Raw genomic sequence first — 27,845 nt, 5'->3', positions numbered from 1 at the left:
GGGATGTTCTGTAGCATGATTGTGATGGTAGTTCTGTCACAGGTGGATGCAACTGTCAACACTCATGAAATTGGAGACCTTAAATTAATACAACTTAGGTAAATTGTTTCTCAAAGTTATCAGGGAAAATTTTTTGGTAAGCTCTTGCCTGTTAAATCTGAGACTTGAAGAAATACATAATGGGCAGCAGATAAGTTTTGTGGGGCCAAGATATTAAAAAAAAAAAAGGATTGATGAACCAAAAATATTCTTAAACATTCTGGAAAGGCCCTTTTAGTTTCTGGGCAACCTATGGGAATTTGTAGGAAAAGAATTTGTCTTCTGGTTTCAGGTAACCGCTAGAACAAAGAACTGCTTTGGGGGCTGAGCAAGGTCCTGGGCTGGGTGAGCCTTACTCACAGCCCGTCTCCCCTCTGGATTCCTGAGAGCCAGCTGGCTCCACCAAGGCAAGTACAGGGTGGCAGGCAGCTTCCTGTCTTTGCCAAGTCAGGTTCCTTCATACCGATTTCTTTCGTTCTGCCTGAGGCAGTAGTGTCTACTCAGGGCTGGATTCCATTCTACTTTTTGAATGTCTGTTCACAAACTAGAAAACCGTAGGGCACATTCTTCCTTTCTAGGCCACATGGAGCGACCAATTTTAGCTGGCACCACTTGTAGGATCACAGGATGTGGGATTTGGAAGGAACGTCAGAGATTCTCCTGTCCAACTTCCCAGAGGAGGAAGCTGAGGCCCAGAGAAGGTAAGTGACTAAGCTAAACTCACACAGCCCAAGCAGGACTACGAATCACTGCCCTCCAGGAGTCTCTCCGCTTTATTATGCTTACTCATCACTTGTTGAAAAAAGTGCAGCCTAAGATCTCTAGCCGGATCCTAAATCCAAGTTTAATTAGTCTGCTGCACCTTCCTCCCCCTCCCTAATGAAAGCTGTTGGAAAATGGCTGGATTCTAGCTGAGAGAAAAGCAGTGAATTCTTAGTTCTGGCCCACTGTGTGGAACCGTAAGAGCCAACCTCAGCATGGAAATGAATGTGAGGCATTTATGATTATTGTAGAACTTGGCAGCAATTACAAAAGCCTGTTCCATGGTAGAAATGACCATGTTAAATTTCCATTCTTATTTGCATTCGTAAAAATAGAATAAAATGATTTCTTGGGTAGACGCATTCTCTGGGACTGGGAAATGCTTCTTGGTCATTACTGCTCCTTTCACTCTTCATATATTTTCCCTTGATGGCTACTGAAATAGCAGATACTTCACACAGAGAGAACATTCATCACAGCAGATTCTTGATTGAAGTTGAATCAGATTCTTCCAGTGAAGCAGCCACTGCCAGGGAATAAATCAGGCCCTTCTGGAAGCTCCACTCACACTCAATCTCACAGGACTTTAATTTCCAAACTACCTCTTGGCAGGCCCGGGTCTCACCAGCGTCCCCAACTGCCTCCTCTCGCATCTGGCCCCTTGGTCCTGGACCAAGGGAGTGGGGCTTCACGACACTGAGTTGTCCCCTCGGGGTCGGGAGGCTCCCTCCCAGCAGTATCCGGATAGAGCCCACGATGCTGGCGCCGGTGCCGGGGAGACGAAGAGGTGAGAAGCGGCCTTGGCCCTTTGGTTTGCCTGCTGTGCTGGTAACATGCTTTGCTCTTCACACAGATCCCCCAGAATGTCAGTTGTCGAGGCTGGATGACTAGGACAGTCTCTTCAGGAAGAAGACTTCAGATCGTGAAAATCACCCTAAGCTGAAGCAGCAGCGTCGGCAGTCCCTACTTCTGTGCGGGGACTCCTAGATGACCAAACGACAGCATTTCTTGGAGGTGGCAGTGGCGGTGGGGCCCCGTGCTTCCCAGTGGTACTGTTTCCTCTGCCACTTTGTCTTGTCCTGAGAGTCCTGCTGTACCGTGTCTGCAGCCAACACGTTTCATGTCTCAGAAATCATGGGCACCAAGGATGGGGCCAACACTGTGTCCATCACTTCCCTCCACTGAGCACCATGGTCTTTTTGGCAACCTACTGGGCATACTGTCAGTGCCCAGGACATCATGTTGAATGATTAGCTCAGTTGTTGAGCAAGAGGATAATGATAGTTCTGACCTTAAATGTAGACTCATCAAATCACTGTAGCAGTGATACAAAAACTCACTGAAAAACTGTGGGAGAAGAAATGAAACTTTCTCTAGAAAATCCATTAATGACCAGAATAAATGATATCATCTATATACAATCATGGAGAACTGATATAGGTACTTGAAAAGCACATTCTCCCTACCTCTTCTAATCCTTTGAATTTAAATTATTCCCATCACTAAGATCAAAGGGCAACACCTGACCTGGATAATTTTCTTCTCTATTTCCTATTGATTTATTACTTTTAAATGTAGTCTTTTGCTTATCTAAGAAACAGGAATACAATTGCTATTTCAAGTCACATTTCCTTTTTCCTTTTTTCTTATTGGCACACAAGCATGCTCTGGCATCTCTTACCTTTAAAAAATATCTGCCCTTAGTCCTTAGAGCTGTCAGTTGATTTCTCCCCTCTCCACTAAAAGATGTCCGAGAACTGTGGACTCATGAATTACCTCCAATCCTGACTTTCCATTTATTTGTCCTTCAGACTTCTCTCCTCTGGCTTCTGCCCCCCCACCCCCCTTGCTCTGCCAAAAGTGCTCTCTCCAGTAACCTCCACTTGGTCCATTCCAGGAGCACTTCCTGAGTCCCCGTCCTACTGGAATGCTCCTTGGACGACCACCTAAGAATCCTTCTACTGCACATGAATGAAGAACCAGCAGAAATGGTGGCAAACAAAAACAGTAAGTTTCTTGTATGGTTTAACAACTTTCTCCCCTCCAGTTTTCTCTTCATCCTGGCATTCATCAGATATTAGATGAGGCGGATTAATCCCCTATCTTTTCTACCTCCTTAGCTATTTATTCAGCTTGAAGAGTTCATTCCCTCTCTTTTTAAACCTTGTGTTGAATCTGTAACATCAGCTATCATAGTTTTTGTTTCTCAGGGTCATCCCCTGTTGTCAGATTATTCCTTTTTATGGCAACACATTCTTGTTTCATAGCTGCAGAATTTCTGGCAAAACTAATTTTAATTTTTTCCTCCTACTCCCTGAATTGTTTGTTTTCTGAGTTACTTTGTTTAGGTCTCTGTCCACTGTACGGAGACTTTCTGAGAATGTCTGTGATTGGAAGCAGTCTGTTCATATTCTACAGGGAGACCTGGGAGCTCTGGCGGGCAGGGAAGGTGGAGCCAGTTGACCAGGGGTAGGTTGAGTGGGTGGGAGTCCAGCTTTGTCATTTGATAAATCTCCATCTCTCCTCAGACACAAATATCACCATGTGATGGTCTTTCCTCTTGGACAATTTAGTTTCTTCAGAAAGGAATCTTCCAGACTCCTCTGGGGTGGGGGTGGGCTGTGGTGGTGGTGTGGGTGCCTCAGATGTACTCAGACGGCAGCTGAAGGCTGTCTCAGAACCAGCCAGGCAGAAGGTGGCCAGGGGCCTGGCTCCTTCAGTGTTCAGCAATGCCTCTGCCCTCCTCTTGAACCTGCTATTTGAGTCCAGCTCTTCTCTGGCTCACTTTATTCGGGGTAGAGTCTTGCTGTAGGAAAGGAAGGTGTGGGAGGTGCCTCTTGCTCCTATGGGACTTTCAACCGCTCTCCTTTTCTCCGATACCTTATCCTCGCCTTTCAAAGAGCACAGTACCTCCCAGTGCAGGCCCCTCAGGACTTGTGTGCTCCTCAGTGTCTCCCTGCCCTCTCTCAGATCAGCTCCCTCCACTCAGTTAAGCCATTTACCACCCATGCGTCTTTCAAATACTTCCTGACATTTCTTGTCCATAATTTTCTCCTCTTTTGCTCTTCATTCCATTACTGTCATGTTAGGGCTTTAGGAAGGAGTATCAATAAATGTATGTTTCAAGCCACCATATTTAACTGGAAATGTGTTGACATTATAATTTTGGATTGTATTTTGATTCTTTAGGACTGCACTTCTACAGAAAATCAGAAAGTAAGAATTCTGACTTTTTCAGTTGCACCCAATTCTTTCTCCAAAGAGTAAACATGAAGGTAAGTTTTTTGTTGTTAATTTAAAATGCTGCCTTTTGCATAATACTCCTTTTGTGTCATGTAAGTGAAATTATATTCTACTGAGGAAGAAAATGTGTATGGTTATTGCTGACTTTTCAGATTATCCAGGAGCACCTGCTCTCAGGTGTTCTTGCTTCTACTCAAATCTTTGTAGTTCTTTGTGATAGATTTTGGTATCATATCTTCAGAATAACAGCGAACAGTCTTCTATGTGCCATTCTTCTATGCACTCATTTAATCCACAGAACAGCCATACGAAGTCAGTATCATTACTGTCTCTATTTTGGAAATGAACATGCTGAAGCACAGAGAGTAATTTATCCAAATTCACACAGCTACTGAGTGTTGCAGGAGTGCTTGCAGTTAACCACTGGGCCATGCTCTGTTATAATATCTTCTTCTTTTTATTTGATGAAAATTTTAAAGATTTTCTCACCTACTTCCCCAAAGGAAACTTACAATATTAAAACACCTAGAGACAGAGAGTTTAAAGCACACACACAGCCAATTAAAAGCAGCAGAGGACTGTGCAGACCAGCAGTCTGAGATGAGTTGGCTTTTCCACTGAAGTGCTAAATTTGGCTCTGATTTCCTGCCAACTAATGGGAAAAAGTGAAATGTTAGATTATATGCTTCTCATTGTTTTGTAGAGCAAGCATGCAAATTACTTTGCAGAGAAAAAAGTTTTTGGCAACCAGACTCTAGAAGCAATTTCTAGAATTCTAATAAAAGAACTCCATGTTAGGGTTTTTTTTTTTTTGAAACTTTTTTATTGGAAATGTAACACTTACTCAGAAAAATACATACACATAAATGTACAGCTTATTGAATTATCATAAAGTGAACTCCCACCTCATCACCACCCTGGCCAAGAAATAAAAGCTTAGCCCCCCAAAGGCTCTCTGACTGCACCTTTCGACTCATAAAGCTCTCCTTTCCCCCAAATGTAATCATTATTATGACTTCTGTTCCAATCTTTTTTTTTTTAATTTTAGTTTTTTACCACCTAAATAATATCCTAAATAAACACTGTAGTTTAATTTTGCCTGTTTTTTTTTTTTTTTTTACTTTGACTGGAATCATGTACTAGGTATTTTTGCTTTTTGCTCAACTTCATGTTAGTGAGGTTCATCCACACTGTTTTGTGTGGCTGTATGTATGCACTTTTATTCTACGGCACTCCATCATGTGACTATACCACAATTTGTCCTTTCATCAGTTATGGACACTTGGGGTATCTGGTTGTTCGCTATTAGGAAGAATGCTGCTAGAAGCATGCCTGCATATATATGCCTCCTGATTCTGGGATACGCATATTTCAGCTGGGCAACCATCTTTTCCTTGTGTCTCTTCACTTCATCTTCCCTCTATACATGTCTATCTCCAAATTTCCCCACTTTATAAAGATACCAGTCATAATGGAATAGGGCTCCCCCTAATAACCTTATTTTAATTTGATTACCTCTGTAAAGACCCAAGCTCCAAAAAAGGACACAGACTGAGGGTCAGGACTTCAGCATATTTTGAGGAACACAAACAAGTTGGTCACAGTAAAACAAGGAGCAACTCTGGGAAGAGGACAGTTTGTGCACAGGCATTAAGGTAAGAGACTACACACAGTGCTAGAGTTCAGCAAGCCATGGGGCTGATAGCAGGGGCCAAATTACATTCAGCTCTGTCATCCATAGGAAGATTTCAGATTTCATTCTAAGTGCAATGGAAAGTAACTAGAGGCTTTTATGCAGGGGAGAGACATGATCTCACCACTTTTGGGGCGGAGAATAAGCTGGAAGGAGACAAGAGTGGCAGTGAAAGGATCAGTTAGGAGACTAGTGTAGTGGAGATGAACACGGTCTGGACTGGGGTGGTGGTGGGAGTGGGTAAAGGACAGGGAAAGCAGTGGATGTACGCCAGATGTAAACTGGAGTTCGGCTTGATAAGACTTGTTGGATATGGAGGATGAGGGTAAGAAAGGCAGCAAGGGTAAATCTCAGGTTCTGAATTGCAGAACTGCATGAATTGCTTACAAAAAGGGGGGTGGGGGACTGAGGATTGGGTCCAGGTTTTGACTGAGCAGGAGTCAAGGAAGGGAACCATTTTGGATATATCTGAAATTGTATGAAGCATCCAAAAGAAGAGATCACTGGGCAGTTGAATACATACAGATCTAGTGCTCTGAGAAGAGGGATAAGCCAGATAAAACAAAATTGGGAATCACCATGACAAATGTCATTTAGAGCTAGGGGGAAAGGTAAGACGAAGAAGATAGAGAAAAGAGTTAGGAAGAAAGTCTAGCAATATTTATAAGTAGGTATCTCTTCATCTCAACCACCTATGAAAATTGAAGACTAGAATCACGGTGCTTATAGATAATGCAGGGAAAGCACGCTGGAGTTGGTGAGGTAACGTGTCTAGGTGTCACCTTCCAATGACGCACCTTAATGTAACACCAAAGCTTGAGTAATATTTGAGAAATGCATAACTGAAATTTAAAAACCTTTCAGCAGGTACTGGTCACAGTGAACTGACTGTTGCATTTTCTGGTGGTTGCTAGAAGAGTTAACTTTGTTTCAGAAACTTGGCACTGACCTATATACTTGCCCAGGTAAGTCATCCTATTTCTGAAAAGAGATGGGTCACTAAGTGGCCTGGAAGTAAGACCAAATAATTTTTAAATTGAGACTTGAGCCACTGGAACGCTTGAGCGTTTACCCAAAGAAGATCTCAGAGGTTTGGGTCTTTAAGCATGAAAAAGATCATTTTGGCCTAAAACATTTATGGGATGTTTTTGCTAAGTGGACTGTTTCTACTAAAGAACCATAGTACAGCTTTTGCATAATGTAATTCAGAGTAATATATCACAAAATGCCCATGTTGGCTACTTTCTTTCACTTATCTTACTCCTCTCCCAAGTCAATAGTGTTAATTTACTGTTCTAGCTTAAATATATAGAATATTTTTAATATTCTATAGAATATTTTCAAAATAAAATTAATTCAGAGTAGGGCTTCTTATCCTAAATCTTTCATAAGAAGTTTTAGGAATAACTAGGACTACTCCCGCTAGACTTCATTTTCTTTCCATTGGAAAATGGTTACAAACGTAAGGTTTCTCTGTAGTTTGCCAATCTATCGTCTTCCCCCCCCCCCCCCCCCCCCCCCCCGCTTTCAGCTTATTAGTTTTTTACTGATCACGCTTTCTCCTGCAACCTCACCCCCCACCCCCGGCGCGTAAATACTAGGAGCTGCACGAGCTGCACCGGAAGAGGGCACCAACGCAGTTTAGTGTCCTGTTCACAGGGGACTTGGGGGGTGGGTGCAGGGTCCAGCCCACATGTTCAGGATTCAAATATGGGTAGTGAGGGGAAAGTGGGATTTCTGGGGGTGTGGTGAAGTTTCACCAGTTTTGGTTTCACAAATGCTGCTGTTTTGTTCCCCAAGGGGTTGCTAGGACCCGTTTGGGGCAGAAGTCGGGACAGGGTAGGTCGGGAGACCTCCGGGCTTCAAGTTCTTGGGCCGACAGGCAGTTGTAAGAGTTGTTCTTGCTTTGCTCGAGGGTCCTCAGACCCAGACCTTTCCTGAGGTTGGAACGGCCCGGGTTTGCCGGGGCTGCGGGGAGCGCCGGCGCCACTAGAGGGCTCGGCTATAAGGCACGAGGCAGTCGGCCAGGCGTAGGCCCAAGCAGAGGCGGCGGTAGCTGGCCAGGGGAAGGACGAGCAGCGGCAGGAGCAGGAATCCGGTGACCAGCAGGGCTGTGAAGCCCGGGTCCCGCAGGTGCACGGTACGCGGTGCGCACGGGGGTACCTGGGAGTGCAGGAACTGGGAGCGGCAGAGGAAGCCAAAGCCTAGCATAGTGACAGCGTGTAGCAGGATGGTCCCCAGCACCAGCGCCAGCAGAAGATTGAAGGCAGCCACCAGCAGATTCTGGGCCGTGACCAGCACAGCGCAGGCCCAGCAGTCCAAGGGATCCCGGGAACGGGCCGCTGAGCCCCGGGGACATCCACTATGGCCCGTCTCCAATCTATCGTCTTTGATTACACAAAGCATCTGTTGGCAAAGGGTGTTCGATGCCCTTGGGGATAAATAACTTTTTAATTGTTCCTGGTAGTATTCTGACAGAAATTGGCCAGTAAGTTTAATTGCTTAAGGCTTTTCCTCAAAAACCATTATTGTACTCACAAACTTGTAATGACTTGATAAAAAGGGCTTTTAACTATTACGCCAATATAAAGGGGCTCCACATGACCAAGGAAGTGCACCAAGATACTTAGGGTTGAAATAACTCAAACGGCTGCAGTCATAGGGAATTTTCTAGCTCTAGAAACACGAGAATACAGGTAAGCTGCTGAGGCTGACGTGAGTGACAGAGCACCCCAGCACCTGCAACTGTGAGACGTCACTGGAAGTGAAACAAGTTAACAGCCTAGGAATTTGTGTGGGGCCATATATGTCCCCATGACTCTCCTTGCAGGCACTACGTTCTGCGGAACAAGGTTCCTAAATCCACACAGCATATTAGCCCTACGTTTTGCACCCAAAGCACTTCAAAGGGATCTGCTATATAATTTATTCGTATCTTAAGTTGCCTCTGAAGAGATTTGAACTTAATTACTTTTTTTGGACTGAATTTATTTGAATTTTATTTGAAGTCACATCTTTTGATGTCTTTGATACTTGTTTTTAATCCTTGAAAATTTTTATGGATCAAGAATTTCTCTAGCACATCTCAACACAAGAGACTCAAGGCCTAGTTTCAGCCTTGGGCAGCATCTGGGACCTAAGTCCCTTAAAGAAGGCCTGTCCTGAGACGTGTGCCCCTTGTGTGTTGGGGCAGCATCAGGTCAGCATCAGGCCAGCGAATCTGAAGGCTCTAATTAAGCTAGCCCTACTTTCAAATGTAATGACAATAATCTTCTCCCAATTCAGATGATCCCAAATTGCTAAAATGAAAGGCATTTAAGGACCTTCCAATTTTGGAAGTTGACATTTCTAAACCATATTGAAAAAAAAAACCAAAAAACAGTCGGGAAGAGGCAGAAGTACAGGGGTGGTGTAGTCTCTCAATCCTGCTCATCACATTACAACAAAAACAAATGCACAACTTGCTGTGCTCCTTCTTTGAGGAGTGAAGTGACGTTATAAACCACCAATGCTATTTTAAACAAACCAAATGAGCTTAACTCAATAAATATCTTTTATTAAAGAAAAGAAGGAATATTGTTAAGCACCAAAACTGTATGTTGTTACATTGCATGTACAAGAAGAGAAAGGTGATTGCAATACTTGGTGTACAAGTACTTAACTCTGAAGTCATGGGTGTAAAAAACATGAAATACAAAGCAATACAATAATTACAATGCAGAAAAGCTGCACTAAAGAGCAAAAGGCAACAGTCAAAACAATTATTGGAGATTTCAGAGTATTACTCTAAATGCTTGCTTAGTTTTTTTTCTTTGTACTTTTAATACTTCAGAATGTTAATTGAGCATATTTAAGTACTGTAAATTTGCAAGAGTTGCCATTTACAATACACTTCACTGCACACTGTCCATTTAGTGTAACCGGTTTTAAAGCCATCCTGAAAAGCCAAGCACAATGTGCTAGTGTTTCACTTCTACCATTATAATATTGCACAAAGCTAGTAAATTGGTTTGCCATTAAAATTTTCATTTAACCAGAAAGGCTAAAAAACATGTCAGTTTCATCAGCCCTAACGGACTTTTTTTCATGCAAAAGGATCTGTAGCCTTCGATTTTTCATAAACTATAATATATATTATGGTTTCACACATGGCAAGACATACAGTACAATAAGAAATTCAGTAAAACTGTGGGGATTCTGTCCAAGTCAGAAGTCACTGCATGGGTTGTATTGTCTACCCCTCTTGGTTCACAAATGAATGGAAAGTGTCGTCTTGTGATTATGGAGAATTCTTAAAACCAATGTAATTAGTACTAGGAGAAGCTAGAATAATTTGCTGCACTCTTCGACAGTTAACCATAGAACATTCAAGTTAAAAAAACCCAAACTTCCCTTGTTAAAATTGAACTCTACCCAACACCCATACCTTTGTATACATCTGAAAATCACTTTCCACGGACTTTCCTTAACTCATCAATTTGAGCCTCTCTTAGTCATACCTGACCCCTCCCTCCAAAAAAACTTTCCCCTAACCCTTAAAACAAATGACTGCTTTGAAATTTGGTGTGAGAGAACATTGATGAAATATTGAATATGGCAACCTCAGAGTATTTTCTGTACATGCACCTTACAGTGACTTAAATGTGTTTGGAGAAGGGGAGAGACATTTATGAATTTGGAATTCAGTCAATTAAATTCTTCAAATACAAGTGGTACATTTACTGTTGGTAAAACAGAAAATTTCAGAATGAACAGATCTTTGAAATAATTCACCTGGCAAACATTTAAAACACACACACACACACACACACAGAATCCAGACTCCCTCTCACCTTTTAAAAATCCTGTTTATATAGATGAGTTTAGGCAGCAATATAAACTCGTTTTGTAGGAAAAACTTAAATTAGACTATACTTGTAGGATAAAAAATACTACTGCTTCATTTTACAAAGCAATTAAGCAGAGACTTTATGTGCTTTAAATAAAGAGCACTTTGCAGCAAAGTTCAGAAATAACTACTGAATTGTTCAGTAGCGCTAAATGCAACATGCTCCAAATAGTAAGGTGCTTCTATGTTCTTACCTCTCTTCCATCTGATATCAATCTTGTGGTCAATCCTCTAGCATTAGGCATAGATGTCCTTCTATGCTAAGCAATAAATGGGAAGTAAAATTTGTTTAAAATGCACATTTATCTTTAGATTATTTAAATTCAGTGCAAGAATTAGGTAAAACTTAAAGTTTCTGCTTTCACTATCAAACAGATGCATGTTAACATATGCCATGAGTTTTAAATGTTTCACAGCTGTTCAAAAAGACTTTGCAAATAACCTGGTAAAGTATATAAAATTTCAACTCCCTGATCAGGACCCATGAGCACTTTATAAGTTGGTATCTGATGCTGAGTATTAAGTAAATAATAATTAAATTAAAAGCATTTTTTAAGAGATTATATTTAGTGAAAGAAAAATTTTCCTTATACATACACGCAACAATTGCAATTTAAAAATGGAGTTTTAGGGATTGTGTAAAATTAAACAGTATTAATTGTATACTGGTCCCATTCCAAACAGAGAGGGTTCTGCCCACTAATTTTTGTCCCACTGATACAAGAGTTTTAATTCTTAGTGGCTGCTATGGCCAAAATATGCTTTACGGTTTAACACATTTTATAACACAAAGAGGTCATGCCATATGTTACCAAATACTGCTACACAGTTCAGCTTTGGAGAAACAAGGTTCCCCCCGCCCTATCCCCTCTTTATACAGAATTTTAAAATTTTAATAGGTTCATGTAATGAAAAAGCCCCATATTCCCACTGTGGAAATACTATACCTGATAAACTGTTACAGCTGTCTAACAGTCCATTTAAAAATGAATTTTATAGAAACATCTCATTCCACAATGAAGAACCAAGGAATGATTGTTTTTATGCTGCTTACAAACTCAATAAGCCTATAAAATATACATTAAGTGAGCAGTTCTCATCTTTTAAGAATCTTCTTTAGCCAGGTATTTCCTCATACTGCTACACTACAGTACCATTAAGATTTTAAATCACTAGGAATACCTTTTCTATACATGCCACATTGGTTATACATACATAATTTTAGTCATATTAGTAGAGGAAATATTTAAATTGACATTCAAGTGAGCAGTAACTAACTTCCAAACATCCAAGCCATCATCTACTTGTTTCCCTATTTTAAGTATACTGCAGTTGAGACTAGATTGGTAAATTAACTTCTAAACTGATTCAGCATAAGCAAGCAGCTGTTTGTGGATTCGTGATACAAAATGATACATTAACAGTCAAATATTTTAAACCACATAAATAGTACAGGTAAGTTTGGAATTGGAAACATGATCATATATAAGTACCATCATAACTATATACAAAATTTTATACTAAGGACAAAGATGCTCATTTTATTAGGGGAAAGGAAAAAAAGGAAACTGTGCTTATATAATTTTCGTTGGGTTCTGAAATTGCCTATTAATTAAAATGAGGAATCAACTGGAGAAATGGACTGGAGTTTATTATCTGTGAGAACTCCAGAGGTTGATGGCCTCTAGTAACGTGATTTGCAGGAAGCGGAACCTGAATCTGGAGGAAGGGAAGTGGATGTGTTGGAGAAAGTTATTTACCAGAGCACGAGCACAGCTGGCTGCTCCTCACCTTCAGGTGTAAGACAGCTTGCAGAGTGCTACAGCGGGCGTGCTGACTGCAGCGGACACGCTCCTCAAGGGTGCGCAGGGGTCTGAGCACCCTGCGTTACCTGCTAGAAACTTAGTACACATGGCTTGGGAAAACAGATTATGAAGTGAGTGTTGTCTTTTAAGGGAACCCCAGCTGTTAACACTAAGAGCAATTCCCTCTCGATATATTCAAGTTCCAGTGCTTCTGCTGTGATGACACTACATCTTCCTGTATTTTTGTAAATATCAATAAATAAAACCGAAAAAAAGTGTTATGAACAAGCATCCAAAGGCATAAAATTGATACATGGTTTTTTTAAGGTTTACAAATCTCCTTTAAAACTTTTTTTCAGATATGTCAATCAAATCAGTCATTCTTTAGGTTAAAATGCATGTTTCAATGCTTTGCTGAAGGGGTGTTAAAAAAATCTACAACCTTCCCACTGTAATTAGGGGGTGAAGATTAACTTTATATTAGATCTGTACTTCCAATATTCCCAAAGTGTGAGAATAATGCTAGAATAAAACCAATGTATTATGAAAATGCTCAGTCTCATCAAAAAATATATTTCCAACATTTAAGCAGATTTTGTTTTTTTTTTTTAATATAACCTGTTGCCAGAAAATATTCAGAAAATTATTTGAGAGGAAGTAACATTTTTCCAGTGGCAAACGTGAGCATTTCTTTTTTTCTTCAGGAACACCAATTCGGGCACACTGGAGGGCTTCTACCCCAGGACTGCTTTCTCGGTCTAGGCCAGAGAACTGCCTCACAAGAAATAAAGTTCTTTTTGGTACTTCAGCCCTTAACTCCATTCATATAAAGGTCAAGACCTGTCCTACACAGAATTACACTCTCCAGAGTACTGTAAACTGTGTCCAACATATCCATCTTAATTCAAACCCACAACAGTCCTGCTGAGAATTCATAACAGCTCCATTCAGATAGATGCATTCCTCAGGACATTACAGCAAAATCAACACTAGAGTTACATACCTATGTTTAAAAACTTAGTGACAATAACAAAGGCTCTCTCCCAAAATTTAACTCAAAGCGTGAGAAGACAGTGAAACGCCAGCCAGAGGCTTTTCTTCCTGTCCACTTTCTGCATATCTGTAGAGCACTTTTTTTTGCACTGTGGAGCATGAAAATAAAAACTTAAATGGTGCATGTTAAAAATACCTGTATCCCTATTACTGAATCCTGAATTTTGATTCTCAATAGGAAAGTCATGTTGAGTTATAGTAATCAAGCAATAGTTCAAACAAAGACTAAAAATAATTTGAAACATCAAATTACAAAGTATTGCTTTCCATAAACAAAGCTGCACATAAAATTCAAACTATTATAAATTCACAATTATGAAGAGCTATTTAAAAGCATGGACATTTTTACTTTGAAACCTTACAAACTGTAGTGTGTGGTCTTCTAAAAATATGCCATGTTAAGTGTATCACATTGTGGTAAACACAGTAATAAGTGTATCTCCATGGTTATGTATTTTTTCAGATGTTGCTGAACATCTTTATGAAAATTCCTTTGGAGATATTAATGTGGGAATTATCAGTGCATTTCCATTGGATTTCTTCCAACTCCTGTCCTACAGCTATCATGATTAACTTCTTTTTCAGAGTGTCACACGATTTATTTAAGCTGACATGGAAGAAGCTCTGTATTTTGAGCAGATGACTGACTATTCAGTGCACTGAACGATGGATTTCACCAAAGCAGTCTCAGTACAGCTCACAGTAGATCTGTCAACCCAGTGTTCTTCCAACTTGTAGCAACCCCTAGCTTTACTGGCCACTGCAAGAAAATGTAAATGGGTGGACAGGTGGGGAAGGTGCTTATAAAACAGGAATCTTCAGAAGGCCTTTTCTTCATAGCAGTCAGGAACATTGCACATCTAAACTCTTATTAACCACCCATGTATTGCAATGACTGGGAAAGTGATAACTTGCCAATTGTGCTTCCTTTTTTACACCACTGAGCCAATACACTTTGAATCTAATGGAATCCAAATGTGGAACCAAATGTTTAAAATTTTGCTCTCCAAAAGAATATAAGCCGATGTTCAACTGTAGGCATTTTTTTCATTCTGTTGAGTCACCTGTTTATAAACAAAGTAATACAGTGTATTAAAAAGGATGGCCTATTAAAGAGTACGTATTTATGTTCCCTCACACCATTTGCAATATCCAGTATGCACACTGGTGATTTTTCCTTTAAATGATTTTTCATACAGATGATGTACAGGAGGCACCTTTTTTTTTTTTTTAAGGATGTTTGTATTAAAGTAATAAAAATAAAAACCAAATAATTTGAACACAAATTATGATCACTGTTAAAAGATCACATGTTATGGTTACTCTAGTTATTATTGCTGTGTAATATATAGAAAAGTTGTAAAGAGGGTAAATCCTAAGAGTTCTCATCACATGGAGAATTTTTTTTCTTTGTTTTCTCCTGTTTCTTTTGTTTAAGATAGAAGTTGGCTAAACCTAACGTGATAATCATTTCACAATATACATAAAGCAAACCATTACGCCATATGCCTTAAACTTACACAGTGATGTATGCCAATTATTTCTCAATAAAGCTAGGGAAAAGAATTTTTTTTAAAGGTTGTATGTTACATTAACTTTCACTTTTCTTCCTTTTACTCTTACCATTGTATGCCAAAACTATACACTAAAAAGAAAAATACAATCTAAAATCTTTGCCTCATAAACTTCCAATACGACAAGAACTACCAAATGGCACCTTTAAATATACTAGAAAGTGACTTTTGTTTTATTGAGATTTAGAGGACAGGGTTAGTACTGGTCTTTAAATGGAGGTTTTTACCAGGACCTTTTAAAATTCAAACTAGTTATGTCTGAGATCCATGAATTGACCCACAGCACAAGAGACTATATATAAAAGACCTACTTGTCAGATAAAAGCAGATTTGCACATAAATAAAGTAGGAACTTACTTTATTACAGTTTCGCATAACTGCATACTGCAGCACTGCAGCTACATGTGGCTTTTGAGCACTTGAAGTCAGTCTAGTGTGACTGAGAAACTAAATTTTTAATTTAAGTTAAAATCTGAAATTTTGTATAAAGTATTTTTCCACTAAGCACAACTTTGTTGTTTTGGTAGGATGATTCCCTTTAATATGGAATACTTGGCATCCAAATTGAGATGGTACTACTAGAAGTGTAAAACCTGGACTTTGAAGACTCAGTATCAAAAAATATGTATACTACGTTGTGGAATTTGATCTGATACTCTTTTGGATACAACATGTAAAATAAAACATTACTAAAAATCAGTTTCATGTGAAAATTTTTAAAATGTAAAACTATTACAACATCCTTGGCTTACATTATATTTCTGTTGGATACCATCATTATAGTTACTTCATAAGTTTAGGAAGGAACCCATAGGAAACAAATAAGAAACAATAAAAAGGTCTATACAATTATATATATATATATTTCCTTAGGTTTAGAAATCCCTTCAAGGGACACTACCACCTATGGCTACATCTGAGATGAGTTTTTAGAAGAGGGTGAGGCTGAACACCTCCAGCACCTTCATTTTTTATTTCATGAAGTTTTAAGAAACTAGTTTGTAATTAATGATTTTAAATCTGTAAGAAAGAAACCATTTAATAGGAAATTAAAATTTATATAGCCTTTTAGCCATCTGTAGAAAAGTATCTAAAAGTTCAGAGTCTTTAAAATGAGTTCCTAACACCACACACAGGCAGTGTACACAGCTCTTTATCAATGGCTGCTTTATCGGTGGGGATTACAACTAGTCCTTGGCTTGCTTCTGGTGTTGGATATACTTGGTCTTTTAAAAGTGTGCTGGCTGGGCTCTGGGGGGATGGGAGAAGATAAACACAGGTGGGCTGGCCTGTGCTGCTGCTGCTGGGCCATGTACCCTGACTGTGCCACTGCAGGCGGTGACAAAAGGACTAAACACAAGTTTATGTGTAGGTCCAGCTTCCAAGATGATCATTTTTGGCATCGCTGTAGCAGTTTACTGAGAAGCTACACGCTGAAGGGGACAAGGCAATAGGTAACAAGTACTGTGAAATGAGCAACAATCTAAAAATAACAAGTGTGGAAAAGATTCCCAGTCAGGCACAACTGAGTCTCTAGACAAACTCACATGGTGAGTAGACACACTGATGTGCAGCCATATATGTGTGTGTGTATATATATTTATATATATATATTCATATTCCTCTACAAAGCATAGGGTACAAATGTACAAGCACAAATGGTTTGAAATTATTTTGGGATCCAACAATTTGGAGGAACAGTAAGTGACTGATAATTAAGACCTCTAAAAGTAACAGTAAAATAGGATGCCAAGAGTCCAAGACTCGTAGCAGGACAGTGTTACTATCAAATATTGGTTAGAGTACATTAAAGGTGACAGAAAACCACTTATCGAGATTTTTCATCCTTTTGGCTAAGCAACTGATTGGTACAGGTGCTGGAGGGGAGGGACAGGGCTGGGAGTGTGGCAGTGGATCACTTTCCTGATGTGCCCCATGCCCAAAAGGAATGGGTAAAATTGTTTTCAGTAATATTTTGATATATCTAGAATAGTATCTTTCAACATTTAATCAACATTTTAAAAATGAATGACAGTTTTTGGGGTGTTTTGTAGTTAAGTCTTCAAAATCCACCATGTATGCCTACATATACTTCAGTTAGTTCTACTCTGCCAAAATCTTTGGTCATGAAGACCATGAATCTGCATTTTTAATAAGCTGCCCCTTCCCATCCTGTAATTCTTAAGATCAGGCATGTTTAAGAATCACTATGCCAGTTTCCCTGATATTGGTGATGCTGAGCAGCTTTTCATGTTCCTGTTGGCCATCTGCATTTCCTCCTTTGGAAAAATGTCTGTTCAGTTCTCCTGCCCATATTTAAATGGGTTGTTTGTTTTTTTTGTTGTTGTTGCTTACTTTTTAATTGAAGTACAGTTGATGTAAAACGTTGTATTAGTTTCTGATGTACAGCATGGATGGATTTGGAGGGTATTATGTTAAGTGAAATAAGTCAGACAGAGAAAAACAAATTCCTTAAGATATTACTTACATGTGGAATCTAAAAAAAAATACAGCAAACTAGTGAATATAACAGAAAAGAAACAGACTCACAGATGTAGAGAAGGAGCTAGTGGTTACCAGTGGGGAGAGGAAGGGGGGAAAGGCAAGATGGAGGTGGAGATTAAGAGGTACAAACCATCAGGAATAAAATAAGCTACAAGGGCGTATTGTACAACGTGAGGAATATAGCCAGTATTTTATAACTATAAATGGAGTATAACCTTTAAAAATTGTGAATCACTATATTGTATACCTGTAACATAATACTGTACATCAACTATACTTCAACTTAAAAAACATATTGTAAAATAAATACATAAATAAAGTTAAAAAAATAAAAAAAGAATCACTATGCCAAGGATTAAATTTATTATTCCTTTATCTACTCCCACCAGGACTATGAGTCTTCCTGCTTTTTGTGAAGCCCACAGAAATATACTCCATCAAGCGAGCATGATGATTAACAGAATATATTTGCATAGTTTATATTTTGCACAAATTACATTTCAGTTATGGTCATTAGCAATCCTATATACTAGGATTGTTCTATCTTTACCAATTCTACATACAGAATAATTTGTGCCACATTACTACAGAATCAACTATTAAAGTGTATTGGGGACAACTCTCTACTACCCTAGGACAATGCCAGAAGTGTTATCAATACCAGAGAGATACTCAATAAAATATGTATACAATTTTATAAATTTATTCTGTTAGCTGCAATTTTATCTAGATAATGTTGAGTAACTATGATAAACCGTAAATGAATGATAAACCTCAATTTTAAAGGTTTAGAAAGCGAAATAATCAGACAATACAATCAATGACTTTTATAGAGTCCTTTGTGCGCAGCTAACAAAACAACAAAATTCAACATGCATAACAGAGTTTGCAATCAAAATACATTAGAAAAGGACTTCTCTGCTCTTTAAAGCCAGAATAACACTGCCACTTTACTAAATTAAGAATATCCTCTTTACTTTAATGAGCAGGATGTAAGAAACACAGCATTTACATAGGAATATCTTTGAAAAGTACTTTTTTGTTATGTTTCTAGAAACCACAGTAGTAAAACCTGTTTACAAATTAATGATCCACGCTGTATCTGAACCTCAGACTCAATGAAATATAACAAGATTCATCATTCAGTATAAAAGCTGTATTACTGAATGCTACTGAAGAAAGTAAGATCATTTACCTGTTAGTTCTCCCAGTCTGTGCAAGGCAAAGCTTCCTCTTCATCCTCTGATTCAGGGGATGCTTCTTTGATTCTTCTAAGAGCTTCATGGATGCTCCGTGTTAGTGGGTCTGTGTCGGGCAGCAGCGTGAAGGATTCTCTCAAGACTTCCTTCTGTACCTTCTTCAATTTTACTCCCTTCCTTATTTGTGCCAGGATATTATTACTATCATCTTCATCAGGAAAAGGAGGCAGAGTTCGCTGTTCAACCTTTTTCAGATGAAAACTACCACGCTTCAAGGAAGCTAGCACCTCATCCATGGGTGAGCTCACTTTAGAAAATGAAAGAGAACAATTACAGTTAGGGTTGCACTTAGAATCAAACTGCATAACCTCCAGATTTTAGGGCTGTGATAGCCCCAGATGCCAAAAACACCAACTACACAAGGGACGGTGAAGCGTGGACAGAATGTTTCCAAAACACAGAGGATCCTAATTATGCTTGTTCAAAAAAAAAAAATTCCAGACTCACATTCCGTGTCAGTATTACTGATAGTCCTATCATTTCCTGTGTGAGAAGTGAGCAGACTGGGGGCTGGGGAGTGATCTTTAATATTATGGGTGAGACTCCCAAAGAGTTTCCATAATGTAAAAAGTTCAATCTAAATTCAGACAGTGATTGTATAGTACATTTAATTAAAAAAAAAATCTGATTCATTATGGTGATTGTGCTTTTTTTCATTTAGTTGTGTTACATAATATTCTACTTGGGTTATGATAAGAAATATTTCACAGGATGGTCTCTCAGATTAAAATGTAATATGCAAATAAAATATTCTCTCCATGGAAGCTAAAGCTTGTTAAAAGGCCAGAATTATTCACTGTTCTTTTCAAAAATAGCTTTATTAAAGCATATCTGATGTGCAATTAATTGTATGTATTACTACTCCCTATTCTTCTTTGCTTCTTTATACAAAGAGTATGCCAAGGTCCTCTAAAACTATATTACATGGCTCTGCCACTGTTGTCCTAGTGTGACAGTCCTCCCCAGGTAGCTTCCCTTTGCTGATGTGAATACCTTTCTTGTTCTTCTGAAACTTAGAATCAGTTCAGCACAGAAGGAGCCATCTATGTTACCAAATAGACTCAGTCAGAAGATACATAATTTTAAAAACTAAGAGCACAAGAAGGTACACATTTCTGTGTCTTCACACATTTGAAAATGGGTTGGTAAGAATTCTGCTGCGCTGAGACCCTGAAAACCTGTCTGCTATCAAATAAAGTCCAAAAACGAAATGTTTAAATCTTCGTAATATCCTAGGAAACAAACAGTCCTTTGATTATATGCCTCACTTAGTCAACAGATGAGCACAAAAATATCTTTTTAACTTACTTCTCCTCCTCTGCAAACCTTCAGCAGTCTTTTTGAGCTTCTTCCTGGCGCTGACCAGCTGGCTGCTGTCAAAGAGGTGTGCTGAGGGGGCGCTAGCTGACTTTGGGATCCTCTTCTCGGTCCCCTCCATTCTAGGCAGATCTTTCTCCAGTGTCTCTGGGGTGCTGTCCTTGCCAACAGGCAGAGGTGGTGGCGGTGGGGGAGGGGGAGGGGGAGGTGGAGGGGGAGGCGTTGGAGGGAGAGGCGGTGGGAGTGGATCTACTATAACACAACCAGGCCTAAGGTCAGTATTATTTAAAAGTGGAAGAGATACAGTGGGAGGCAGTTCAGAGGTAACACCACTGAGAGGTAATGATGTGGCTTCAAGTTGTGCTAATGACTTATCTTCAAGTTGTGTGAGGCTTTGGGCTTCTGGTGCCTGGGGTGACCGGAGTGTGCCTCGTCCTTCCTCCACCTCCTCGTTTTTCTCTCCTACCTGTAGAGAGTCGCACTGGCCTTCACAGGGCACAGGACTGGCTGCACTTCTTCTTCTTGCATGAGCCAGTCGCAGTCTGGTTGATTTAAGTATCACCTGACCAGGGTACCTCTAAAAAAATCAGAAGTTATTTTAACTGGTTAGATTATATTAAAACCATTTATTAACAAATGGCTGTTTATTTTCTCCCTCCAATATAACGTTATTTTAGAGCTTTTGTGATTTTTTAGGGAAAATATGCAGAAAACCAAACTGTAAACCTTTTAAAATAATTATGACCAAACTTTTTATTACCTGTTTATCATCAAATCCTTGTCCCCTTGTATCCAGTTAAAAGGTCAACTGTTCAGAATTACTACATGCTTTTCTGAAATATCTTTAGTCAACAAAATTACTAATTTAAATGGAAAAATAATACCAATGTAAAATATAAAATAGCATGTGATGTCAAATATATATGCTATTGGTATGCAGAAAGCTAACAAAAAACTATTCTTAATTTCTTACATGTATTTTCAAATGCTTACAGATAAAAATTAAAACATTACTGTTCTCTTTAAAAGGTTTACATGGCTTTTTTTAAAGCTCTGAAAATAATATATGCATTTTATGATAGAATAGAAGGAATAAAATTTCTTGGAGTACTGATACACAGAACTCTCATTTTTTACTATGTAAAACCTAGCATTAAAGCATTGGTAGGCAATATTTTCTTAACACAAGGCTTATCCTTGTGTTAAGGACCCCATTCCCACTCAGTCCAACCCTTTTCACTTGATTAAAAGCGTCCTTAAAAAAAAAACAAAAAAACCTTCCTTCACCTATAAGGTGATCCCTCAGAACACAGGGTGGAAGTAAGACTCCTGAATACACCAAGAACTAGAACTACCTGGTTTAAGCCCATTCCAAGAAAACGTTTAGCTGCTGCAATATCAATGTCCAGAGTCATGGATTAGCCTTGCAAGAGAACTGCTCAAGTTCTTCTCATGTGTGCTGATCCATCTTCTAATTCTGCCATTGCTCATTTCCACAAATTACCAAAGGCTGACGTATATGGAATTAATAACAAGTGGATGCGTGAAATGGATTCTCGGTTGTGAACTAACTCACAACTCAAGAGGAATCCAGGCTTCTCAGAAGTCCTGACCATTCCTCTTACTACGGAAAAGGTAAGCCAAGGTTCAATTTAAAAGGTCTACCATGACTATAATTATTTACCAAATAACAAAGGGAAAATCAAGTCTTTCTAATACAAAGAAATCTTACAATAGGAATGTGTATACAGTTCTGTTTAAACAGCAATGAAAAATAATAAATTGACCATACTTTTACTACCTGTTTAAAGGTTCGAAGTCTATCCAGTGTTCTCTGTCTTTCTTGGCTAACCCAGGCACTTTTTCTTTCTTCTTCATCATGCAATTTTTCTCTTTTCTGGTAAAAAATCAACAGTAATTCCATTATGACGTGTCCATAATTTTATCATTTATAGGAAAAAAGAAGAGAGTTCTCCCAATACACAAAACAATGCAGATAAAGAATGACGCATTAAGCAAAATGTTTTATGGCATGAAATGGTTTTTAACAGAAATGATATTGCTGTTTCACTTTTTGTATGTATTCCCAATTAAAGATGTTTACTCTGTAAAGTAACATAGTATCTTCTCTTAACTGAAAAATGTTTCATCTTTGGGGTTCTCACTTAAACAACTTCAGTATGCAATGCTTACAGCTGCTATATATTCTGCTAACTCAAATAGTTCACCTTAAAAATAAAAAACCACTTGGTCAGTAATTTAGATATTATATATAGGTTAAGCCTGGTGTTCTGCAGATAATACCTACTATTACTGAATCTGTTCTTCTTGTGATCAGTTTCACTTTTTCCTTCCCATTCTCCAATCCCAAACCTCTTTTATTCTGTATTTCCAGTCTGGATTAACAGTGCAACTACCCCTCCATGTTGGCAAAGTTAAACCCAAATTCCTTTCTAAAGGAAAGAAAGTAGAATTCTTGGCAGAAGGATAAAGAATGAAAATAGTGTTTTTGACAACCTCACTATTGAAGGACAGGTAACTGGTATGCAGTTACCAATTAGGGAATGCACCGAAGAGTGCCATGATGTCCAACCAGTTCCCTAGAGGGATGTAACTACCACACACAATACAGATCATTTCCACTTTTACCTCTTGGTGAGGTGCGCTGGATCCTTTGTGTGTAATCAGCCCCTTTGGACTGATGGTCAGGGTGGGGCAAGGGTGAGTAAAGATGAACTTTCTTCCATCTCTTTGCCTTCTGACAGGTCAAAAAGACGTTTCCCATTTAGAGAACTCTCACTGGGAGGGTCTTAAGAGTTCACAAAGACCATTAACAAATTAGTAGATACAAAGTAAGGCATCTCTCAGTAACAGTCCCAGAATGCTACATAATCGTAAAGGCTTCTGGATGGGAAATTAAAGAGAAGACATGGTCTCAGTTCTTCATTAAAAGCAGACATAAGGTCCCATGTAGGTTCTGTCCTTTAGAGAGGAAAGCCCAGAATGGCTCAAGGACACAGTGAGGCAAGAACTTACCCCAACTCCTCACCCCTAATCCTTATTCACTTCCATTCACGTAGCTGAGTCAGCAAAACGAAGGAAAACTACATCTGGTAACCACCTGGAGTTGGGAGTGAACTTGTGCCTTCCCACACTGGCATACTCAGGGACAAAGGGTATTTCTAAGGCTTGTAGTGTAGCCCAGGATCAGAGATGAAAAGATTTTTCTATACTTAAGAGTATGTTATTCAATGGATATAGTGCTTAGTACTTGAGAAAAAATCAGTTATCTAAAAGATGATTGGTGTTTTCAAACTGTGAATCTCTAACAAATACATAAAGAATTGAATGTGAAGTTCAGAAATAAAACTGATTAATCATACTGCTGGTCTGACAGCTGGTCTATCTAGAGTCAGATCTCACTATAATCTAAAGCAGGGGGATACTGTATCTCAGTGGCAGAGTATGTGCTTAGCATGCACAAGGTCCTGGTTCAATCCCAGTACCTCCATTAAAAGATAAATAAATAAACCTAATTACTCCCTCAACCCTAAACAAAACTAAAAATAAAAGATCCCAAATGGAAAGATAAGAAGAAAGTTTCAGACTCGAGGCATTAACTGATGAGCTTATATGGGCTCTTCATAAAGCATACTGTGTTTAAGGGCACAGGGAGTAACAGACAGCCTGGGTGGAGTACCAAGTACCCCCCTTCCCCACCCTCACTCCCCTCTGCTAGCTGAGAGACTTTGGGAAAGTCATTTAATGCAGATAATTTACCCGTTGGTGGGTAGAGGGTACTAACTCGGTGGTGACACAAGGGGCTTTGAGGTTTCTGTTGACATTCTGTTTATCAGCCTGGGTACTGGTTGCATACATATGTTCATCTTGTGAAAGTTAAACAGTTATGAATTATATACTTTTCTGTGTATGTGTGTATAAATAGTTGTATAGTGCTTCAATAAAAGCAATAATAGAAGGTTTTCATAGCAGAATATTGTTTTAATAAAATGAGAACAGACAACAGGTAGAGCACATTACCAGAGCATGAAGGCAGTGAGTAGTTTTAAAGAAGCCACATCATGTGCAAGACCTTAAAAGTTCTCATCAGTCCATAAATGGCAGCTTAAAAGTACTCCATGTCTATTTTATGAATGCTGTTACATAAAATAACACCACATTCTTTTTAATGGGGGAAACTGACTTGCTTCCTGACCACCATTTCCTTATTGTACTCAATTTGTCTCTAAGCTTTAAAAAAAAATGATGAGCAAGTAATATTACATTTTCTTCATTCTGTAGAGTTTACTATCAAATATTAAACTAAACTTCCTGAGTTCCTGAATCCCAAGGATTTCCAAAAGAAATTTTGGAACAGTAAGGTTAAAAATCCAGGGATCAACATTTTAAATAATCTACAACCCAACAGATTGATAAAGGTGGTTTAAAACTAGATTTGAAAAACAAGCTTTGATCTAACTTTCATTTTCCGCTGGGTATGCATGTTAAAGAATAGATGATTAATGGATTGATTCTGCTACAATTAGGTATTCTATCCAAAGCTGGTATTAGATAAAATTATAAGACACTGATCTTTGAGATTCCCTGAAGTATCAATTTCCTCATTTTTATTCATCTTTGCCCCCCCCATAAAACTCTTTGAGAAAGGATTTGACCCTTATTTGTTCTAAAAAGCTAATTAGTTACCCCATCCACAAAAGTATTGGCATTTCACCAGAATCCAAAATCTTCGTGCAATAAGAACAAATTCTAAGTGTGGAATCTCAATAACAAGCTGATAGTACAGGTACTGATGGTGATAGTAGGAGACACTCTTATTCATCTAACTCTTAAGCTGGCCCCTAGTCTAATCTTCCTTACAAAGCAGTTCTGAGCCCTGAAGACAGTAATGAACAATAAAAGTACAATAATTTTGCTATTAATTTAAGATGAATCCTACAGTTTATGGGTAAACTAATACTATAATAATAATAATAATAATACAGACTAATTTAACTTAACGTGCCACTGAAGAAAGAAATATTTTAAACATGCAAATTGAGTAGCATGCTCATGTCAACATTTTTGGTGTTGACTAATCTAAGACATAAATGTCTAAAAAGACTACTATAATAATATACTGCAGGCATGATGAGATACAGCAATACTGGGAGTGGGAGATTTTAATGTGACTTTTTTTTTTTTTAAAGTGAACTAATGATCTCAGCAAATTATAACTAGAGGGGAACTTGCTCAACAGCAGCTAACATAACTTCATCACAAACTAGAAAATCTAGAAAAGACGAAGTCCCCTCTCACCACTCCTTTCCAACACTAAACTGGAAGTCCTACTTAATGCAACAAGAACAGTAAATAAAAGGTATACTGATTGGGACAAAAGAACTAAACTGCTTTTATTTGCATAAGACATAATTGTCTATATAGAGAAAAATCACGGTTGACATATTACAAGTCAATTGCTTTCTAATATACAGCAAGGAACCACTGGAATTAGAAATTAAAAACCTTTTATATTACCACTACAATACTATTAACATTCCCACCCCTCAAAAAAGATCAACAGATTAAGAGCGTAAATCTAATAAAATGTGCACACAATCTATATAAGGCATATAAAAGAAAATCAAAGAATCAAATAAATGAAGAGATATTCCTTGTTCAAGTACACAAAGACTCAGTATCATTAAGGTGTCAATTATTCCCAGCTTGACTTACAGATTCAATGCAGTCTTAATCAAAATACTAGTTGTTTATTTTGTAGTTACTGTTAAGCTGATTTCAAAGTTTACTTAAAGAGGTAGAAGACCCAGATCAATGGAACAGAAGAGAGAGCCTACACAAATATAATCAACTGGTCTTTAACAAAGGAGCAAAGGAAATTTAATGACAAAATGGCCATCTTTTCAGCAAATGGTGCTAGAGTAACTGGACACCTACATTTAAAGCAGAAGATCAGGTTAAAAAAAAAAAATACATTTAAAGCAGAAGATCAGGTTAAAAAAAAAAAAGTTTAGCCTTACACCCTTCACAAAGATTAACTCAGAATGGATCACAGACCTAAACGTAAAATGCAAGAGTATAAAGCTCCAAGAATATAACACAAGAGAAAATCTAGATGACCTTGGATTTGGTGATGACTTTTAAAATACACCAAAGGTAGATGAAAGAAAGAACGGATAAGCTGGACATTAAAATGAAAAACTTTGTTCTGCAGATGAAAAGGTAAGCTACAGATTGGAAGAAAACATTTGTAATAGACATGTCTGAAAGGGGCTATTATCCAGAACATACAAAGATTTTTCAAAACAATTAAGTAAACCCATAACCCAATTAAAAAGGGAACAAAAGATCTAACCTAACTAAAGAAGAGGTACAGATGGTAGATAAGCATTGTGAGAACATGCCCAACAAAATACACCACTAGAGAACTGCAAACTAAAACAACTATGAGATACCAATATACACTTACTAGAATGGCTAAAATCCAAAACACTGACAACACTAAATGCTGGTGTGGATGTGGAGCAAAACCAGCTCACTGCTCGTGGGAATGCAAAATGGTGCAGCCACTTTGGAAGACAGCTGGGCAGTTTTCTACAAGTAAGCATACTCTTCCCGTAAGATCCAGCAATCATGTTCTTTGGTATATACCCAAAAGAGCTGAATACTTTATGTGTACACAAAAACTTCCACAAGTTATCAGCTTTATTCATAATTGTCAAAACCCAGAAGCAACGAAGATGTCCTTCACTAGGTGAATGGATAAATAAACTGTGGCACACCCAGAAAATTAATCACTGCTAAAAAGAAATAAGCTACCATGCCATGAATATACACGGAGGAAGTGCATATTACAATTTAAATATGCCATTATGAAAAGGCAACATACTGTATGATTCCAATTAAACATTCTGGGAAATGGCAAACAAAAGATCAGTGGTTGCCAGGATTCTGTGGAGAGAGGGATGTGAATAGGTGGAGTGCAGGGGATTTTTAGGGCAGTGAAAATATTCTGTATAGTACTATAATGGTGGATTCGTGTCATTATATATTTGGCAAAACCAGAAGAATGTACAGCACTAAGGATAAACTATGGCCTCTGGGTGATAATGACGTGTCAATGTTGGCTCAGACTGTACTGTAATAAATGTACCACTCCTGTGCAGGTTTCACTGGTGGGGAGAGCTGTCCGTGTGTGGAGGTATATGGTTATTCCTTCTATTTCTACTCATTTTTGCCTTAAAAAACTGCTTTAAATAATGAAGTATATTATAAATCAATAAAAAATGTTAAATAAATAAATAAATAAATAATGAAGTATATACACAGTTGGCCCTCTGTGTCTGAAGGTTCCAAATCACTGGAATGAAAATACTTGGGGGGAAAAAACACAGAAGGTTCCAAAAAGCAAAAATTTGTTGAACTAGTTACATAATATAAGGTATCATAAGTAATTGAGAGATGCCTTAGAAAATATAGGAGGGTGTGTGTAGGTTATACCCAAGTACTATGCCATTTTATACTAGGGGCTGGAGCACTCACAGATTTTGGTATTTGGTGGGGGAGAGTGGGGACAGGGTGTCCTGGAACCAGTTTCTCCCATGGATACTGAGGGATGGCTGTATAGTGACATAAGGCTAGTATCTATTTATAACATTTTTCTTATTCTCTATAGATGTCATTCAC

The 27,845-nt window shown here is 38.4% G+C and overlaps 2 protein-coding genes and 1 long non-coding RNA gene across 5 annotated transcripts in view; 1 reads left to right on the top strand and 2 right to left on the bottom strand.

The window, feature by feature from the left end:
- Positions 1-11: 11 nt before the first annotated feature.
- Positions 12-6,750, top strand: LOC116151780 (uncharacterized). 2 transcript variants are annotated; one of them, XR_010378805.1, is made up of 5 exons: positions 12-740; positions 1,655-2,808; positions 3,991-4,076; positions 5,570-5,699; positions 6,602-6,750. It is a non-coding gene; the product is annotated as an uncharacterized LOC116151780 (long non-coding RNA). The 2 variants fall into 2 exon arrangements; XR_004135309.2 differs by lacking the exon at positions 12-740 and having other exon boundaries at positions 1,146-2,808.
- Positions 6,751-7,358: 608 nt separating this feature from the next.
- Positions 7,359-8,886, bottom strand: LOC105084873 (transmembrane protein 88). The gene has a single exon (XM_031447170.2). It carries the CDS (start codon positions 8,141-8,143, stop codon positions 7,727-7,729), a length of 417 nt encoding a protein of 138 aa, XP_031303030.2. The 5' UTR covers positions 8,144-8,886; the 3' UTR covers positions 7,359-7,726.
- Positions 8,887-9,272: 386 nt separating this feature from the next.
- Positions 9,273-27,845, bottom strand: part of JMY (junction mediating and regulatory protein, p53 cofactor) — a 61,906-nt gene continuing 43,333 nt past the window's right edge. For both annotated transcript variants that reach the window (XM_064481905.1, XM_010975076.3), the window contains 4 exons: positions 21,940-22,035; positions 20,130-20,715; positions 18,758-19,068; positions 9,273-14,547 (listed from right to left, as the gene is read on the bottom strand). In XM_064481905.1, the coding sequence (XP_064337975.1) occupies positions 18,761-19,068; positions 20,130-20,715; positions 21,940-22,035 (990 nt within the window). In that variant the 3' untranslated portion in view covers positions 9,273-14,547; positions 18,758-18,760. The remainder of the gene's footprint in view (positions 14,548-18,757; positions 19,069-20,129; positions 20,716-21,939; positions 22,036-27,845) is intronic.

Source organism: Camelus dromedarius, chromosome 3 (assembly GCF_036321535.1).
Source record: "Camelus dromedarius isolate mCamDro1 chromosome 3, mCamDro1.pat, whole genome shotgun sequence".
Lineage (NCBI taxonomy): Eukaryota > Metazoa > Chordata > Mammalia > Artiodactyla > Camelidae > Camelus > Camelus dromedarius.
This window is presented reverse-complemented; position numbering and strand designations above follow the sequence as displayed.

What these genes read in the sequence shown, in the direction of transcription:
- LOC105084873 (XM_031447170.2), bottom strand. Translation starts at nt 8,143, where the DNA reads ATGCTTTGTGTAATCAAAGACGATAGATTGGAGACGGGCCATAGTGGA.